General features: G+C 40.5%; 1 protein-coding gene across 14 annotated transcripts in view; it reads left to right on the top strand.

Moving 5' to 3' along the window:
• Nucleotides 1–21,202, top strand: part of TRIM9 (tripartite motif containing 9) — a 108,818-nt gene that overhangs the window by 48,021 nt on the left and 39,595 nt on the right. For 9 of the 14 annotated variants that reach the window (XM_041758235.1, XM_041758237.1, XM_041758239.1 and 6 more), the window contains exons 2-3: nt 11,659–11,754; nt 14,148–14,270. In XM_041758235.1, coding sequence (XP_041614169.1) covers nt 11,659–11,754; nt 14,148–14,270 — 219 coding nt within the window. Of the gene's footprint in view, nt 1–11,658; nt 11,794–14,147; nt 14,271–21,202 lie in introns of all 14 variants that reach the window. The other 5 variants (XM_041758232.1, XM_041758234.1, XM_041758240.1 and 2 more) reach the window with 1 other exon arrangement.

A 21,202-nucleotide genomic window follows, 5' to 3' on the forward strand; every position in this document is an offset into this window, starting at 1 on the left:
AACTAGGAAAAAAATCAATAAGAAGCTTTTGGAAAAAATCTCCCTCCTCTCAACTTGGTAATTTTAAAGCAAATTTTAGAAATGAGATTCCAGTCTTTTTCTATCTGATCACAAAAATTAATACAAATGATAATATTTCCAGTGCATTATATAGGCAGGCATTACATCACCTTTATCAGGAGTATAAATTGAATGAGCACTCAGGGACATTTTAATAACATGATAACATTTAATATGAGTAAATTTGAAATTTCATTTCTGAAAATGAGAATAATCAAGAATGTGTTGAAAGATTTACTCCAGGAAATTCATGTCAGTTCTTTGCAAAAGATGGAAGCAAACTAAACGTTCTAAAACAGGAGAGTAGTTAAATAAATTATGATGCATCTACATAGTGGGTTACCCTAAAACTTAGTGGTTAACAGAATAAATGCTGGCCGGAAACCTCATGGGTTTGGATACTGCTCTGCTTAACAATTTTAGGACTTTGGACCATATAACCTTCCTTGCTTAATTCTATCACCTACAAAAATTCTGAGTAACATAAGTACCTACTTTTGCTGGGTTGTGTTATGAAAAAAAGAGGAGTTAATATGTACAAAGCATTATAAGCAGTGCTTGCCACATAGTAAATGTTATCAAAGTGTTATATAGCTATTACAAAGGGGGGGGAGTTACATAGTTTTTGTGAGATGGGAAAATATAGCATATTAAGTTAAAAGAGCAGATTTCAAAAACAGCAATGGGTATACGATATTATCCCAGTTTTGTTGATACACATTATATAGAGACATACATATCTGGCTGTCGATAGACAGTATCAGTGTATACAAGATTTCAAGGATAAGCATCAAGGGTTCATTATCAAGGCTATTAATATATCAGGTGAGATTGTTTTTTTCTTCTATTAAATCTTTTATTTTCCAATTTTTCTGAAAGGAGCATGTTCTGTTTTTGAAATATGGAGGGAAAGTTATTTTTTAAAACAAAAACATCTTGCTCCCACTAGTTATTTCATTCTCATCACTAGAAGCTTGAGGGACAGATAGTAGTCATTCCTGCATTAGCACTTAATACTTAAGTCTCTGAAAGAGCACAGGAAAAGCATTTCTATATGAAAAATAGTTCAGTGATTTTTTTCACCTCATCATATATATTTCTAGGAGCACGTTTTTAATTATTTGACGGGATGAGCACTGGGTGTTTTTCTGTATGTTGGTAAATTGAACACCAATAAAAAATAAATTTATTATTAAAAAAAAGAAAAAGAAAAACCCTTGTTTGAAGAATGAGAGTTTCTATCTGGGACACTTAAATACTATAAAAAACTGAAAATTTATTTACCTCAATTCTATTTTGCTTATCTTAAAACTGTGCCCTGGTAGTATCAGACAGTGTGGAATGCTATACCACCTGGAAGGTCATGGCAGACCAGTGTGGACATGAAGGCAGCCAGAGGGATCCACAGAGAAAACAGCTTTCTGGGAAAGGACTCAGAGCCTGCTGAGTGGAGCCCTACAATTTTCCAAAGAGAAAAGGCAGCATACATACAAAGGAGATCTATCTGGTAGTCCATCTGTGGGATGTAAAATCCAATATTTACACAAAGGCTTAGCCCAAGGAAGGCTTGTTTTTGATCCTCAGCTATAAATACTTAGTAACTGCCTAACAACACACATAACATGGTTTTGAATATCCATAGAAAGGCATGTTCTCTGACAGAGCCTTGGGCAGAGTGGTGTTGACCTTGCAGCCTATATACTTGCTGCTTTATTAAAGTTTCATGCCTTTCATTGCAACAATTGCTGCCTGAATTCTTTCACAGCTTCCAGAATTCTGCAAAATCCATAGAGACATGGCAAATTGATTTTCCCCCAAGAAATGATGAACATTGGGTGAGGCAACAGTTTCTTTTTTGTTTTGGGGTTTTTTTTTGTTTTTGTTTTTTGTTTTTTGCCTTGAGGCAAAAAGTGACTCTTCTATCTTGCTGGAAAAACCCTCCATGTTGATTTGTATCTCCAGCTTGAGAGTTTCCTAAGGCAGAAAAATATTTTAAGTTTCATGGATAAAGGCTGTGTAGAGTACATCCAGAATTCAAACTCTAGCCAGAACTGGCTATGTGTCTGGTGAGGAAAGCAGATACTTCTCATTTGTCCTGAGAGGTGGAGAAGTTACCTTTCTGTTGTTGGATGTTAGAATAGTCTAGTCTTCTGCTTCATTAGAGATCACATAAGAGAGAACTTTTAAATAAAAATTATTAAGCTCAGAATGGTTGTGGTTTCAGAACAATGATGGTTCCTTAGTGAAGGGATTGTGTTTACTTTCTCTATCATTATTTTCCTAGCATGAATCACTGTGCCTGCGTCCATGATAAAACTCTATGAATATTAATTAAATTAAATCATGAAGGAAAATATTATAATTGCTATCTATATTAGTCACTTTTGCTACAGTAACAAAAAAAAACCTAAAATCTCAGTGGCAAAGCTTTATTCCTTGCTCATGTTCTATCACAGTAGGTAGTCTGAAGTTCTATTACATGTGCTCTCTTTCTGAAGCCCATAGTCACTGTATGGGGTATGTCCACTGGTATGCAGGTATGCTGATCAGTTCATACTTGCTCACTGCTCAAGAGTTGATAGTATACATCTCTTCTAACTCCACATTCAGTGATGTCATGTCCTCCCACCCCTCTCTCTTCCAGCAAGCCTCTCTTCCAGCAAGTTTATTTTCTATGATTAAGAGTCTCTTATGGTTTGTCTCCCTGATTTCATCTTGTTTTATTTTTTCCTGTTTTCCCCTATGATCTTCTGCTTTGTTTCTTAAATTCCACATATGAGTGAGATCATATGATAACTATCTTTCTCTGATTGACTTATTTCATTTAGCATAATATCTTCTAGTTTCATCCACATAATGGTAAATGGCAAGATTTTTTTTGATGATTGGCTGAGTAGTAGTCATATATATATATATATATACACACACACACACATATACATATACATATATATATATACCACATATTCTTTATCCATTCATCTGTTGATGGACATCTGGGCTCTTTCCATAGTTTGGCTATCGTGGACATTGCTGCTATTAACTGCTATAAACATTGGGGTGCAGGTGCCCCTTCCAATCACTACATTTGTGTCTTTGGGGTAAATACCCAATAGTGTAATTGCTGGGTCATAGGGTAGCTCTATTTTCAAATTTTTGAGGAACCTCTTTATGAGGAATGTCCATATTGTTTTCCAGACTGGTTGCACCAGTTTGCATTCCCACCAACAGTGTAAAGGGGTTCTCCTTTCTCCACATCCTCACCAACATCGGTCATTTCCTGACTTGTTCATTTTAGCCATTCTGACTTCTGTGAGGTGGTATCTCATTGTGGTTTTGATTTGTTTTTCCCTGATGCCAAGTGATGCTGAGAATTTTTTCATGTGTTTGTTGACCACTTGTATGTCTTCTTTGGAGAAATGTCTGTTCATGTCTTCTGCCCGTTTTTTGAATGGACTATTTGTTCTCTGGTGTTGAGTTTGATAAGTTCTTTATAGGTTTTGATTACTAGCCCTTTATCTGATGTGTAGTTTGCAATATATTCTCCAATTCTGTGGGTTGTCTTTTGGTTTTGTCTACTGTTTCCTTTGCTGTGCAAAAGATTTTTATCTTGATGAAATGCCAACAGTTCATTTTTTGCCTTTGTTTTCCTTGCCTTTGGAGACATGTCTAGCAAGAAGTTGCTGCAACCGAGGTCAAAGAGGTTGCTGCCTATGCACTCCTCTAGGATTTTGATGGATTCTTATTTTACATTTAGGTCTTTCCTCAATTTTGAGTCTATTTTTGTGTAAGGTGTGAGGAAATGAAATGGTCCAATTTCATTCTTCTGCATGTGGCTGTCCAGTTTTCTCAACACCATTTGTTAAAGAGACCATATTTTTCCCATTGAATAGTCTTTCCTACTTTGTCAAAGATTAGTTGATCATAGAGTTGCAACAGCCTTTATTTTTTTTGTTTTTGTTTTTTTATTAATAAATTAATTTTTATTGGTGTTCAATTTACCAACATACAGAAAAACACCCAGTGCTCATCCCATCAAGTGTCCCCCTCAGTGCCCGTCACCCATTCCCCCCCACCCCCCGCCCTCCTCCCCTTCCACCACCCCTAGTTCGTTTCCCAGAGTTAGGAGTCTTTATGTTCTGTCTCCCTTCCTGATATTTCCCACACATTTCTTCTCCCTTCCCTTATATTCCCTTTCACTATTATTTATATTCCCCAAATGAATGAGAACATACACTGTTTGTCCTTCTCCGATTGACTTACTTCACTCAGCATAATACCCTCCAGTTGCATCCATGTGCAACAGCCTTTAAAAGGGAATCAGGGCAGAGTATCCACTACAGTTAGGTAATATGTTCATGGTCATACAGCTAGTAAAAAAAAGGCTAGGATTTAAACCTAAGTCCATCTGACTTTAAAGTCTATCTTCTTAACCCCAGTGCCAGATTAGTCCATATTGCCCTGTCTACCTCAGTCAGTTGCTACTATCTGGTAAAAAAAAAAAAAAAAAAAAGAAAAGAACATTTCTGGTCCATTTTTATGGTTTAAAGAATAACTGAAACAGAATATTTGGGTTTGAATTGTTATTAAAAAGGTGGTAAGTAGTATTATGCATTAACTTTTGGTGTAGATGTTTGCATACTTGTGTGTGCAGATCTAGCACTGAGGAATGGGAAAGGGGATTATATGGAACAGTGTTCTAGATTATAGATGCATAATGTCTTCCTCCTTTCTGTCTTCCACACAGCTTATAAGTCACAATCACAGTAAAAATGGTAAGATTGGTTTAATATATGAGAAATGGGCCAGTTTAGGCAGGGGAACTTGGATGTGCTTCCTTCCCTATCCTTGAGGTTAACCCGGGCCTGCTGAAGGGACAGCTCATTGCTCACAATTACCCCAGCTTGCCCTAGGTCAGGGCCAGGGTTAGTCACTATCAGATATAAACAAAGCAGGACACCAGTGAAAGTGGTGAAGACAGATTTCAATCAGTAATATACTGTTGCAATAGTGGGAGTTCAGTGTGAACTGAACTCAACTTCCATTTGTACAGGAGGGACGAGGCATTTTACAGGGAGAAGGAGGGAGTGGGAAGGGGATTAGCTAGGGCTCAGGAGAGGCAGGGAAGTGAGAAATTAGAGTGGGAAGGGGGTGGGCCCATGTGAAACCCATCTGGGGCTGCTCACTGGTGCTTATTGACTTTAGACATCTATCCTCCTACAGACACTAGGAGACAGGGGCCCTATCTTCAGGTATTGGCTGAAACAACCAGTAAATTCATGTAGGGGCCTTGAGTTTCCTCAGGCTGACATTTTAAGGGGGCTAGGGTCATCCTAGAGATGTGGCCACAAGCCATTAGAAACTATGTTAGTGTTTTGATCAAGTCTTTATAGGCCAAGGTTGAGAAGAAGGCACAGAGGAACCTGGCTACAGTTTAGCCACAGAGAGGGTCTTTATCACAACCAATCATCAATAATCAGCAGTTTAGTGGACCCAAATCAACTGCCCATAAGGCCCCTTAGATACCAGCCTTACCCAAAGCCAAGAGCTTCCCTATACTCCACTGATGAGATGTCTCATATACACATGTATTCTCACACACGTTCTTACACACTCACACACTCTGTGCTCATACTTCCTCACATACATACACATTCATTTTCACACATACACGTACATACATGTACTTAGACTATTTGTTTACATATCACAATCTGTTTACTGCCCCTGCCCCGCTGCTGGCCCTCATCTCCAGGCAGGCCAGCCTGTGAGGCTTCCTGCCCATCTAATTCATCAGCTGGGGCTGGGGTAGGTCCAGGGTCTTCCATAACCAGGGAAACCAGACGAGAGATCTTTTATGTGAAGAAGAGGTACAGTCCAGAAACAGAAGTTTTAGTCAGAAGGAGAATCAGTCCCCCTGAGAGTTCAGCTCAAAGGTTCCCCAAGTTCTAGTCACTTGGTGACTTCTTATTCCTTCCTTTACTGGAATCCCTCCCAAGGTCTTGGGTCAGTGGGTGATAAAGCCAGCGCTGGACCTCAGTCCAAAGCTTTTGGCCTTCTCCCGTGAGACCCATGGATCTCATTGACAGATCCTATTCAAATTCACTAAAAAACTTTATGCAGGAAAAAAGCAGTTGAACATTTCATAGGTTAACTAGATATGCTATGGTTTACGTTTTATCTGCCTCTTAAACATGATCAGATTTCCTCATAATCAATCATAATCCCCTTACCAATTCACCTTCCTTGGTTTTACATGCTCTCACCATGTGTGGTTTTTATTTCTTCCTGTATGAGTATGAGACGACTCCTCTTCTTCTTCTTTGGACGGTGGAAGCAAAGAGCACAACTCTGTAGTCAGACTAGGGCTCTTTTATATGTGAGTTGTAAAAACTAAACTCAACTCTGAGCCTCTGCAAAATGGCAAGGTAGTGATTGAGATTAAATAGGATGCACATAAAAAGCACCTTTCAGGGAGACAGAACATGAGAGACTCCTAACTCTGGGAAACGAACAAGGGGTGGTAGAAAGGGAGGTGAGTGGAGGGTGGGGGTGACTGGGTGACGGGCACTAAGGGGGGTACTTGATGGGATGAGCACTGGGTGTTATGTTGTATGTTGGCAAATTGAACACCAATAAAAAATAAATAAATAAACAAAAAGAAAATATCCATTTAATGGCTAAAAAATAAAAAGAAGCACCTTTCAGTCCCTTCTTCTAATAAGAAATGATCAATATTTCATAACTTACTAGAATTTTTTGCCTTCACTTTTTTAAGAAGATTTTATTTATTTATTTGAGAGAGAGAGAGTGTGAGCACGAATGGCAGGTAGGGGATAGAGGGAGAAGCAGACTCCCCACTGAGCAGGAGGCCGAACTCAGGGCTCAATCCCAGGACTCTGGGATCATGATCTGAGCTGAAAGCAGACACTTAACTAAGATACCCAGGTGCCCCATTGCCTTTACTTTTTAATGTAGTAAGACTTAAAAATCAGCAATTCTTCCAGGAAAAAATTGTTCTTCTCCTAGGGGCCTTACTTCAGAGTCACATCACATCAACTGTCACTTTGCTTCTGCATTTTGTGTTGACCCTGGTACCTGAGAAGGAGGTGGCATCGGCCATAGCACCTGAGTGGAGTGCACTGTGACAGTCACAGGGACTATTAAGCCACTGTTGCTTGCGTGTGGCCTCATCTGTTTTGTATGAATTCTTTGGGGTTGATCCTTTTTGACCCGTCCCATGCTTGAAACTTCAGATCACAGATGCCAGGAAGCTTTCCTTCATGTGTCCCAATTGTCTCCATCCAATATTTGTAGTAAACTAAGGGAGGAAATGACACATGAATGATGTTCATGGCAGAGCGAGGAAAAGAGACACCATCCTCCATGTGGGCATACTTGGCAGCTTGGCAGATGCTCAGCCAACGGAGGAGTTGGTCAGGAGGAAATGAATCCCATACCCATCTACCAAGCCTAAATAATAATAGGGTGTGGACCGTCCTCCCCCAGGGTTTCCAGGTTGAGTTCTTGATCCCTTATAACCTTCACTCCTTTGGAATGTGAGGGGAATCTGGGTGGAAGTTGGAAAGAAAGCAGCACAGAAAGGAGGGAGGAGGTAGAATGCTTTGTTTCTCTCCTTCACGCTCTGAGCAACTTGCCGTTTTTTCTGGGATGGAAGATTTGGTGATTCAGAGCATGCTCTGAGCTCTTGCCTCCTTGGTTACATTTCCCCACTCTCATTCACTTTCTGATCATGACAGCTTTTCAGAAAATTGGAAAACAACTATCCAGGAAATCAGAATGGCATTGCTTTGGCATTATAAACTGCTTCTAATGGCTACATATACAGCCAAAGGTGCTGTAATGAAAACACACACTAAATATTTGCATCTTTGGTGTTCTGATATAAATTTACAGGGCTGGTCTGTGGTCCTGAATACAAAACATTTCTGTGAGCCCGGAGCAGAAATTTAAATGCTTCTGGGAAACAAAATCAATCAATAATAATAATGTTCTTCTACATCAGATGTAGCTTATAAGTGTGATCAAAAGACTATCCTATAAAAGCAAGCACACATAAATCCTTATAATAAGAACATTTTCTAGTGATAAATAGTTTCCAAGATTTTTCATTGTCTCCTGCTCAATTTCTACAAGTTGGCAAAACTTAAGAAAAAGGTTTTTAGATCTTTATCATATAATGCAGTTGTTTATCAAATACCAGAACCATTAACCAGATAGAAGGCATTCTTGAGACTGAATATAGACACAAAGAGAGGTAATCTGCAAACGAATTGATTTTTTTTTCAGCTTACTTATTGCTTTGCCATATAAAAACCTGGGAGTGGATGAGGCCAACACTATTTGCATACTATGGAATAATTATTTTCTAAGTGGATAGCAGTGACTGGTCAACAATTCTTTATGGGTGTCAGGTCTAACTCATATTGTACAATTAATTGCCAGGTGGGGATATAAGAAATTATGTAGCGTCAGTTCTGTATAGCTGAATGAACTTGGTTTCTATATTCCAATATCCAAATGTGGTTACTAAGACAGAGATTATAATAAAAGGGGGAAGAAAACTGTGGTAGCCAGCAAACTTTTGCTCATTCAGAAAAAGGGATTTGAGTTCTAAAGTAACTATGAAAAATGTCTCCTTGGGCAGCCCCGGTGGCCCAGCGGTTTAGAGCCGCCTTCAGCCCAGGGCCTGATCCTGGAGACAGAGGATTGAGTCCCATGCCGGGCTCCCTGCATGGAGCCTGCTTCTCCCTCTGCCTGTGCCTCTGCCTTTCTCTCTCTCTCTCTCTCTCTCTCTCTCTCTCTGTGTGTGTGTGTGTGTGTGTGTGTGTCTGTCATGAACAGATAAATAAAATCTTTTAAAAAAAAGAAAAGAAAAATGTCTCCTTAAGAATATGTCTCTCATTTTATTGCCTGCTCCTCTAAATGAGACCTTCCTACCCTCCTCCATCCCCTGGACTCGGGAAAAGTTCTTTAGGAGAAAGCTTTTTCCCCAAATTATGGGAGCAGCTGCAACCTGGTAATAAATAACTGAGTGGTCCTTCCAGCATTGTAGGCTCACTTTGTGCTTTTTTTTACTCAGCTGTGTTGGTCTAGCCTCCCTGAGTCTGAGTACATAGATCAAAGTATTAGTGATGAAGGATGTTTTCCAACAGATCCTGTTCCAGGAATATGCTCTGCGAATCTCCCCCATCAGGCTGCAGGCATTTGTGAGCAGGAAGAAAGAAGATGAATAAGAGTTAATAACAACCCGGGCACCTCGGTGGCTCAGTCGGTTAAACATCTGCCTTAGGCTTGGGTCATGATTCTGGTTCGGGTTCCTGAAGCCCCAGATCAAGCCCCATGTCAGGCTCCCTGCTTCTCCATCTTCTTCTGCTCCTCCCCCCTCTCATGCTTATGCTATCTCTCTGTGTCTCTCTCTCAAATAAATAATTAAAATCTTAAAAAAAAAAAAAAAGAGTTAATAACAACCAACATTTATTAATCATGTACCATGCATCAGAGGGGTTCTGGGCTTTATTTTTGAGGGGGGGGGGCTTTAATCTAGTATCTCATGCAATGCTCATAACACCCAAGAATAGTAATATTCTTCTCATTTTTTGGAGGAGGTAATACTATCTATAAAAGGTTTTCAGCAAGTAACTGGCAGCATTTATGAATTCAGAGTAGATCCCTTAGCCATTACCCTTAGCTAACAGGAGCTTTTACATTGGTAAATGCACTAAACGCTCACAATGACCCAACGACAAAACATTATTATGCTTCCCATTTTTTGCATTGGAGTAACTCAGGCACAGGGAACTTTCTCAAGGTCACATTTAGTAAAGGACAGAGGCAGGATTTGAGCCCTTCCAAGGCCTATTTCTTTCTACCACCCCACGTTGCTTCTATTAAGCATTTGGCATGCATATTTTTGGGGACATCCAGTGCCCAACTTTGTATTTAATAAGGCAAATATAAGACAAAAATATTTACTTAGCCTCATACTCTCTAGTTCTATTCATGTGGTTGCAGATGGCAAGATTTCATTCTTTTCTATGGCTGAGCCATATCTTGGCTATTATAAATAATGTGGCAATAAACATAGGGGTGTGTATATATTATCCAATTCGTGTTTTTGTATGCTTTGGATAAATATCCAGTAGTGGAATTACATATGGTAAGTTGAAGGTGATTAAAAGTACCCTTAGCTTGATGAGCACTGAGTAATGAATGAAATTGTTGAATCACTCTCTTATACACCTAAAACTAATATAACATTGTATGTTAACTATACTGGATTTAAAGTTTTTTAAAAAGAGACAAGAGAAACATTCATTAGATCAAGAGATATAATCTTAAGATTCTGTCCTTTTACTTGAAAGGGAAGAGTGGTTAAAGTATTGTGTTGGCAAGGAAGAGAGTGGGCTTTAGCTTTCAAAGAAGGTATTGTGGGAAAGGAGTTTGTCTCTATAATTTACAGGAGAGATGGAAGGATATGCCTGGGCTGCTAGAAGAACTCTTGCATTAAGTACAATGGTAGTGGCTGGGAGTAATGGAAACCCCAGTACAGAAACTTAACTGGGAGTTAAATGTTCCCCATAGACAAGAAGCCTAGTGGTAGGAGATTTCAAGGGTTATCCAGCTGCTCAAAGCTGCCCCTGGAACCCAGGCTCTTTCTCCTTCCAACCCTCCTCCCTTACCACGTTGGCCATCTCAATGAGAGTCCTAAGACATCTACCATAAAGTCGGGAACACAAGGGCAGAGGCTGCACCAGACACACTGGTCTCATGTGAGAGAAAAGCAAGAGCTTTCTCAGAACCCTCCTTACCTCCAGCCAACAGCCACTTCCGTCTCATCACTTAGCAGTGTGTCCCGTGGCCACCCCAGCAGGCAGAGAGGCTGGAGAAAAAAGCAAGTGTTTACATGCACACACAGCCGTCCAACAGAATTGCATCCCATATGGACAGGACAGTGTGGGAAATCAGGAAGAGTCTGCCTTGGTTTAGGGGTAGAGAGGAGTAAGGGCAACAGGGAGGGCTGCAATTGGGAGAAGAAAGGTAACCTTGATGAGGAGGAATGCAGTTGTGGCTTTTGTATCTGTCATTCCATTGGAGCGGCCCCAGAGAGTCACACCAGTGCTCTAACCCTTCATTCTTCTCATCCTGTTCTTGACTCTAATCTTCCTACTTCAGGCCCAGACCAATAGCACTTTGGCCTAAATAACTTTGGCGATTATCAAATCATCTGACTCACTGTTTTCTTTTAATTTTAAATTAAATAAATTATTGCTGAATTAATTAACTAATTAATGAGATGAAGTAATTTCAGGCAGATATCAGTTGGTGAGGGCCTTTGCGATAGCCCGGAGTTTTCACTGCTTCAGAAGAGAAAGTTCTCAGGAGCCTGTGGAAGGATGTCTGGATACCTTTATTACCAGAATCCTCTTTACAAATGTTGACTACATGTCCCAAGCTCTGACAAGAAGAATCTGAGGAGGTTGAAGACGCTGGGGTCTTGGATCGAAACAACTCTGTACAATCTTTTTGCTACTTTCTATGACTACAGCTCCATGGCTTCCTTCTTTATCTTTGCAGAGCCAGCTGTCTCAGGCGCTGAATGGACTGTCAGACAGGGCCAAAGAAGCCAAGGAGTTTCTGGTGCAGCTCCGCAACATGGTCCAGCAGATCCAGGTATTGGCAGCACCTGAGACTGAAAGCAAACCTCCACAGGTTAAGATGTAGCTGTGTAGTGGGGAAGTTTGTCTATTTCTTCTACTTTTGTATGTTGTGGGGAAATTCCAATTATTTTTTTCTCCTCTGTCTCTTCTAATGCAAACATGAGTACAGATCAACTCAAATATGCCCCCTTCTCAAGGTGGTTATATTTTGCCAACAAGGTGGCAACACAGCCTGGTTTTCCAAATAGTTCCTGTCTTTGGGACTGAGGTCCTCTATTACTCTGGATTTAGAAAAGAGGTCTCCTTGTGAATTCAGAGTCATAACTGTTGCATTTTTTAAACTCTTCAGATTCCCAAAACACCTTCCAATAGTTATATCTTATCTGATGGTAACAAACAGGTCACATTTCCTCCTTCCTTCCTTCTTTCCTTCCTTCCTTCCTCCCTCTTTTCCTTCCTCCATCCTTTCCTTCCTTCCTCCCTCTTTCCTTCCTCCCTTCCTTCCTTCCTTCGTTCATTCCTTCCTTCCTCCTTCCTTCCTTCTTTCCTTTCCTCCTTCCTTCCCTCCTGGCATAGTAATGCTTCTTCTCTACTTAGATACTTAAGTATTTTCTAACCATGAGCCCCCTTGGTAGCTATAATTTCAGATTACTTTATTTGAACACAATGACACTCAGATCAGCCAGCATTTAAGAGCCCATGAATTCTCCACTATTGCTAAAGGGAAGAAGCCAATAACTGCACAAGATGCTTAAATAATGACCTTCTCTGTTTACTGTTCTTATGTTTTGAGGTTGCCCCACAGAAATAACCTTCACTCTGGCCTCCAGTAAATTGCTGTCTGAGTTAATATTTAACCCATGTGAAGGTAGAAATATCTTTTTAAATGTAAGCCAGCCTTTCAAAGCATCTCACACTGACTTCCTCATCCTTTTTTGCATGTGTGCTCATGTTAAAATTTTTGGTTCCCCAACAACCTACCACTTGCACACTTCCTTCTGTTTCCCAGAGCAACAGAGGTTATTGCAACAGAGTCAGTCTCTTCTCTGCTCTTGCCTCTGCACCCCACCTCTTCGTCAGAGCAAAGCTTTCTTTCTGCTCTAAATCAGAACCTGTAAGAAGCCTGCCCTCATCCTCCCAATATTACCCTGCATGGGACAGAGAGAGCTCTTAAGTGATGTTTTCCATAAGACTTCTCTGAGTACTCAAAAGCAATTGTCATGAAAGCTGAAACTTTACACGTAGGAGTCATTGCTTTAGCAATTACTAATGCACACCTTAAATGAAGAAGACCTTGCACTTGAGAAGTTATCAGATATCTATCAGTATATCCTTATATTAAGTTCTTTATGATTTGGGGAATAAATTAAATTTTGATAGGCTAAGCTGTTCTTTCCTCGCCAGTCCCCAAAAGCTTACAGTTGACTCAGTTGGATGCTATTTTTTCAGTGCTATTCATGAATATGTGAGTATTCATCTTTCATTTTCTCTGTTACAATTGTTTTTCAGATTATGGTTTGGTAATTAAAATTATACATGTAACTTATTGAAAGGATTACTGTTAATGAATCCTTATGATTTAGGAGAGAATTACTTGAAAGAAAATGTCTATGGCATGTATAGATTTAAATCAAGTCAATAGTTAGATCCAGGATTCAATTTAAACATCATGGAGAAGCTATAGTTCATTTCTTTTCTTTTCTTTTTTTTTTTTTTATAGTTCATTTCAAACATAGTTTTCTCCCACAAGCAGTTGGTTCATGGCTTGACTTTTATAGCTGAATGATGCTTGTTACATGTACCAGTTGTTCTTGATCAGCTAGCTATGTGCATTAACTATTTGCTTTCCTTAATGAAAGGAGCAAGTACTTTTGTAATTTGCCCATGATTATTCTAATAAACTTCTATTGTTATTGGATTATTGTTTAATATTGAAGACCACTGCCATCCTCTTTCTTCTCTCTCTTCTTGAATTTAATGATTCTTTAACTCTCCTGCCTTCACAATACCCCACCCATTCAGGCAGCCAACCTCTCTGAATGCCACCTTCCACCATATGTAAGTAGACATATGCCAGCCCTCAGAAGGATTCCTGTTCAGCTCTACAAACCAAGCTTTATTTTATGCAATATAATGTGGACTGTGGAGATGATCTCCTTTTGATAAAAATTAATTTATTAAGTAATGCTTATCCTTTTCAATGTAAAATTCAAGTGAATATTACCACTGTAGAATGAAATTTGTGCAGTTATTTTTAAAATGCTAAATGTGCATTGTGGACAGAGTTCTTTTTTATCTCCTTCAGCAGGGATCTCCATCCCACAAATGGACAGGGGAGCTCTTTTTTTTCTGGCAGCCCAAGGAACCCAGGTGCTTTGGGGCTAAGACATGTGCTCTCTCATGCAGGAGAACAGCGTGGAGTTTGAGGCTTGCCTGGTGGCCCAATGTGATGCCCTCATCGATGCCCTTAACAGAAGGAAAGCCCAGCTGCTTGCACGTGTTAACAAGGAGCATGAGCACAAGCTGAAGGTGAGTGCTGTGCCATGGAGAGAGCAGAAAGCCAAGGAGCCCAGCTCCTGGGAACAAGATGGACAAGCTATATGGGTAGGCCAGATGCCCACAGTCTTGGGTGGCCAATGCCCCAGAGGGCAAGAAGCCAGCATCCCTTCATTCACCATGCACTCCCTAATTTACCTCATTGATATTAGTTGAGTGACTCCCCTGGGTCAAGAATTGCTCTGGTGCAGGCATAATTAAATAAATAAAAACTGCTGCCCTCATAAGGCTTATATTCCACCAGAAGGGACAAAGAATAAACAAGATAAGTAAGTAAGATATGCAGTATTTAGTAAAAAAGCACTAAGAAAAATAATAAGGAATAGGGAATGGGGAATACTGGGGAAGGAAGTTGAAGTTCTAGACAGGGTGACCAGAGTGACCATACAGAGGCAAAATGTATTTTTGAAATAGGATTGGAAACCATACCTTCCAGAAAACAAACAAGATTTGTCTTAACTTCTGAAGTAAACTGTGCAATGGGACAGCTGCAGACTTTTGTCATCACACAGTGGAATCAATTGATTACAAATCTGGGGCCCTATTGGCAAAAAGATTGGTCTTCCTGGAGACATCTGATACCCCATCCATTGCCCCCATTGGAGCAGGGCAACAAGATGTGAGAGCAGGCTGGAAAGATGAGAAGTAAGCAGTCAACAGAGGTCCGCATTCATTGCCAGTAAGCCCCAGGGTAGCTACCAATGTGTGGAGGGTAGAGGATATGCTGTGCTGGTCTGATTAGGGTACAGGGTGAGGTGATGTCTAACTCCAGGCTCTCTGTTGGGGTTAGGCAGTCAACATCAGGGAGCTTCAATAGTGGGCAGCACAGAATGGATATGACCTCAAGGGAGCTCATGAAAAGGCCTGTAAGCATCAGATACCCCAGCAGTTTAGAACAGGCTGTAGTCCCTGAAGAACAAGGGAAGGCCCCATCTAAACAAATGAGATTCAAGTGGGAGAACCAAGGAAGAGTTTCAAAGTGAAGAAATAAGAAAACACAGCTTACAAGATTTGTGACTCAAGTTTGGTGGCAGGGAACTTCAAGCCAGGCCAGTACTCATTCCATGGGTACCAGAAACAAGGCAATAAACTAGGTGCTAACTAGGGTACGAGTCCTGGACAAGACCTGCAGTAAAACAGGCATTCTGAGCCCTGAGAAGCAAAGTCACCAACCTTCCAACTTTACTCTGTGCCTCAGCCACACACCAGGACCCTGAGCCCCAGGGGGCTCTGGAAGAAGGCAGGGGCCAGGCAGCATGCTACAGAGCAACCACTCCCCAGGGAAGCTTCACAGTTTTCTCCAAAAGTAAGAAAACCCCAGCTTTAGCTCCCTCCTCTAAGAGGCTCCCTCTTCCACTGCCCACCTGCTGCAAAACATATTTAGAGCCATACACCTTCTCTTCCTTCCCCAAAGTCAGGGCAATAATGTGGCTGGAATATAAACCTTTCTCCCCTGCCTTTGTGACTTGCCCAGGGGTCACCCTGAAGGCCTGCAGAACTGAAACAGGCAGGAGGCAAGCTGAGGGTAACAGGGTCCAAGCCTGGGAGAGCTCCTAAGGGCTCCCCCCAATCATGACGTTTGTTGGCCTGACCTCCTCTGGTGCTCTGTCAGGGCCAGGTCTCTCTGAGCATTCCTGATGAGACAGCAGGAGAGGCACAGTAGAGTCCTTCATAAAGAAAACTGCAAGGCTTGAAGTTAAATCCGGACCAGAAGTTTGGTAAAACAAATTGCATAGGTCTCTAATGTTAGAGAGCCTCTGGCTGTTGGTTTGGACAGAGAACCGAGGCTGGTGATTATAACACTCCTTCCAGAGATGCCATTCCTGTTCCTTAGTGATAGGTAAGACCTATCACTAGTCTCACTTAGTTAGACCTAACTGGAAAACCTAGTGATAGGTTCATCTTTGAATAAGCTCAAACCTGTTTCCATCACCTGCTCTAACATTACTAAAACATTGTCACTATAGCCTTTCACTTAACACCCTTTAGAAACCTAGAATTTTTAGTGTGATGGTGGAACCCAAATATCATTTGAATCACATAGAGCTGTCTAAAATGAAACCACAGGGATCCCTGGGTGGCACAGCGGTTTAGCGCCTGCCTTTGGCCCAGGGCGCGATCCTGGAGACCCGGGATCGAATCCCATGTCGGGCTCCCGGTGCATGGAGCCTGCTTCTCCCTCTGCCTGTGTCTCTGCCTCTCTCTCTCTCTCTCTCTCTCTCTCTCTCTCTCTCTCTGAGTATCATAAATAAAAAAATAAAAAATAAAAAAATAAAATGAAACCACAGCTGTCTACAGGAAATGAGCTGGACAGCTGGATTTTCCCTCTAAAGAGTAGACCAGCCATCTCAGTATGTAGTCACCAAACATTAACTTTTTCTCAGTGGAAATCTCTTTTTTAAAACATTTCAGACACTTTCTTGGCATCTTTAAACTGAACACAGTGAACCGATAAATCATATAGTGACTGTAGTGGCAACTCTGGGTTTTCTACATGGGAGAGCCATAAGGGCAGCGATCTGAACAGAAAAGGGAATCACAGATTGAGAAAGCATCATTTATCCATATCAGACAGGGGCAAAGGGGCGAGAAAGCCCCCCAGGGCCCCCTGCTTAGTGCTGTCTCTGCCGGATGAAACTGGGTGAAAATCCATTATGGGCTGTGCTGTGGGCACAGAGACTGCACAGGAGCGGCTTTTTTACTCATGGCTGAGATGTCATGTCTGGCCCGGTGACAGTCCATCAGTACAGGTGACCTGCCCCAACAGGGCGCACCAAGGCGCCCAGGGCCACAGAGTGGAGTGGAGGCAGCTGCCTGCTCTCATTCCACCCTGCCCAGGGTGGAGTGCCCTGCCCCAGATCCCAAAGGGCTACAGAAACAACAAGCAGGTGGCAGGTTGTACCCCACGGCAGCCAAGCTGTTCTGTCTTCTATCTTGAGTGATTTGTTTCTCTGCTGTTTTCAGCAAATTGTACGTCACTGCTAAAGACAGACAGCAGTGCTGACACCTTGAGTACTGACCCCAGCCTCCAAGTCCCCCTCCCTCTGCTTTTCTCCTCTGCTTTTCCCCTTTCTTGTCATTTCTGTTGCTACTCAGATTTGTGAGAAAAGACTGGCCTTTTATAGACTTCGCTTGCCAAGCACAGTACTTCTTTCTGTCTTTGTTGGCTAACCCATCACTCACAGGCTGGCAGGGATAATCTTATGGTCTTCCGCTTCCCTTTGGCAGAGTTCTCTAGGGGCCTACTTTTTGCTGACAAAGAAGAGAGTTGTGTGTGTATTTTTCTGGCAACTTTCTCTTCTTGAGCAATCCAAAAGGCTGGGGATGCTGGAAAGTGAGTGTGTATAAAGACAGTCTTTATAATCTGCTCATGCCCCTCTCTGAAAGCACTGATGGCTTGAGCAGATTGAATGGTTCTGGTTCTGAGACAAGCTGGAGCGGAGAGGTGAAGAGCCCAGCTTCTGTGTCATAGAGAACGGGGTGTGAGGACATACTTTATTACTTACCAGGTCTCTAACTGTGGGCAAGTCTATGACTCAGTTACTTTCACCTGTGTGTAAAATCAGGCCAGAAGCAGTTGTCACCTCCCAGAGCATTGCCAAGCACTTAGCACACAGTCCTCAGGAAATGTTAGCTATTATTATTGTTATTGAGAAAGAATGCCTGCAAGTATGGTGGCACCCAGCCCACTGAAGAAGTGCTCCTCGGGACTTAACTTCTGTAATACCAGAGTACATGGTATAGAATTAGTCTATACACAGATGTGACTGTCTCTGAACTTAGGAAAGTGGCTTGAGTTTTTAATTGATCATCCTATAAAATAGTTCACAAAGTTTGGTGAGCTATTTTTAAAGTTCGTAAAAAGGCTCTGAGACATTTGTATGCAGCTGTGACTGTATTTTAGGAATGCTTTGAAATGTAAATTACAGTTAATACTATTCTGTGGTTTGGGGAAAAAAAAACACTGGGAGACAACTATCTATTTTCAGAATGTGGTGAACTAATCAAATGTCAGAAAGCTACTGAAGGGGAAAAAATGCTTTTGAGCTTTTAAGAAATACTCCTAATTTGTGTTTGGGACTACTTGGGCAATATCGCCCACAATAAGCACAAAAAACCAGATCCCCCAGGTGTTTTGTTTGAGGTATATGTTTTGATTCCATTCTTCCTGGGTTCTTGACCTGAGTAAGGCCTTAAAATGTCCTCACAGGGAATTTGTGACACTTAAATGTGCCATTAATAAGGTCTGTGCTTTTCTCAGGGAACTTACAAATGTCATTTCTCTTTTAGTAAGCCCAAAGAAATATCTAAGAATTATTTTTATTTATGCAACTCAGAATTTGAAATAATTCTACAATCATCTTAAATGTATATTGCTCCAATATTTTAGAGTAAATTCATATGCTGAATAATATGAGGTGACAGATATCTTCTTGGTTACCTTTCGGTTCTAAGATTCTCTGGAAGAAAAAAAATTATAGTTATTAAAAATATTTTGAAAAAATCTAATCTTTAATTTCCATGTGTAGTTGGTAAAGGAACATACCAATAAAATTACCCAGAAAGAATGCTAAAAGATAATGATAAAGTTTACTGGTTTTTACAACATTTCATTTTTACAGAGAACCTCTGTATCTCCATTATAAGTATATACAGGATGTTTGACTTTGAAGCCAACTGTACTGTTGGGTTTTGTTAGAATCATTACCATTATTATCATCATCTTTGTTATTATTTACCATGTACTGCCTGTTGTGTTCCCATTATGTTGATTAAAAAATTTAATTAAATGGTCATATCAGTCAGAGTACAAATTTACACTAGGGACATTACTGGCTTGTCAGATTGCTTACTTAAGCTATTTTTCCATTGCCTGAAAACAGGCTAGTAATCCTTTCTTTGCTTTAGATGGATCTGGGGGATAGAGAAGAAAGAAAGGGAGAGGGAGGGAGTATATGTGGAAGACAGACCTATCCAAGCTCACAAAATTTTAAAAAATAACTATAGAGGATTTGACTGGCTACAGCAATTACTAGAAAGAAAAAGCAACAAATTTAAGCCAATAATCAGCTCAATCCCAACAAAACTACTGGCAAGAGGTTCTGTAAGTCCATTAAAATGAAAACATTTGGAAAAAAAAAAATAGGCACATTGAAACACTTGAAACCTTTGACTGCCCTTGCAGCCTTGCAGGGCCAACTCTAAAATTTTAATTTCAATAATTATTAATTATAAGGCTATTATTAATGAATTCATTTGGCAAATTCTGTGATCTCTGCTTCCTACCACATAGGAGCAAAAGTCACAGAGGGACTGTACAGAACAGAGTACCCGGGGTGCCCATGGGATCACTAGGATGCCACCTCACACAACTGGAGCTCACCAAAGTTAGGGAACACTCTTCTGAACACTCTTTGCCCACTTTGGCCATGTCAATGCAGGGCAGTCACAGACATTATTTAAGGCCCTTTGCCTAAACCCAGGCGTGAGTCACATTCCTTACCTCCAGAGGGCACTAAACACATACTTTGAAGATGACAGTGATCTTGTGTCTCCCTGTACCTCACAGCCTACAAAGTACCACATTGCATGCATCACTCTTACTGAGGCCCACCATAAATGGCAAATGTTCTCCTGTGTGGGTGAGACCACATCAATATGCTAATATCTACAAACGACTTGTATTTCTTCATTAACTTCTCTGTATAAGGATATAGTATACTACATACTAAGAGCCTGCTTTGCATATTCTACTCAATGTTTTGAGCCTCAATTGATGAGGCTATTGGTGCATTCACACTTTTGGAATGGAAAGTTCAGTTTTGCTGTTAAAATCTCAAGCCTTCCTCAAACAGGTACATGTTTTATTTATTTGATACGGCTAAATTATCCTTTTCTTGATTAAAAACTCAAAGCCTCAAGAGTTGTCTTTGAAATGATTAGTTGCCAGTGTGGGTAAACATTGGCAACTGATAAACATTAATGAGATTAGTACAAAGAGTGGTATCAAGAGAATGGGGGAAATATTTGCATAATCAGCATGTGGGAGAATGGTGGCATGTGAGAAATTTAAAATGTTCAACCTTAAATTCCTCTAAGTTTCAGTGAATATAATGATAATATTGGAGATGATATTCTACTCTAGGGGAAAAAAAACAAAAGAATTTGTTATTTTACTAGATGAATCTCATATTCAAAGCACTTCACCTATGACTCACAAATGAGTCAGTTCCAAGCATTAGTTGGTCTTCTTGCTGTAGGAATGATGGTACATGTAGAAACCCCTCCCACTGACCAAAAGGACTTATGGAGAATCAATTCTTCAAGCTTGCATCCTGAAAGTACTTGTACCTTACATAGAAAAAAAAAAAAAAAAAGGATTGCCTTATACTTAGGGGAAACTGTTTTAAACTGTGATAAGAAGGTATATATTATATTTAAGAAAGAATTTCTTGAAATAGGAGAGAGAGAATGTTAGTGTTTACTTAGACTAAAAATTCAGTAGTAGTATCCCTCCACACCTCATGATGAGACAAAATAGTATGAGAGAAAGTATTTATTAAAAAGAATAAATTTTAAAGAGCCATACATAAGATGGAGAGGTGAATGGAGACAGAGAAAGGGTGTCAAGGTCAGGTTGAATAAAATAATGAAATTCAATTTAATTAACTTCAGTTCTTGTTGCTGGCTGTTATATGAGCTGAGTGGAGGAAGGAGATTGGTCTGCTAGAGATGCGATGGGAAATGTAGCTGTGGACAGGCAGAACAAAATTTTACACTTGTATAAGCTATCATGGATGGCTCTATGCTACTAAAAAAACTTGAGCATTCAGAGGGACACAACTGTCCATTCTCAAATCCTCCTTTGCCAAATAGGTATCAGTGACATATCTTGATCCAAGGAA

The sequence above is a fragment of the Vulpes lagopus genome, chromosome 6 (assembly GCF_018345385.1).
Source record: "Vulpes lagopus strain Blue_001 chromosome 6, ASM1834538v1, whole genome shotgun sequence".
Taxonomy (NCBI): Eukaryota; Metazoa; Chordata; class Mammalia; order Carnivora; family Canidae; genus Vulpes; species Vulpes lagopus.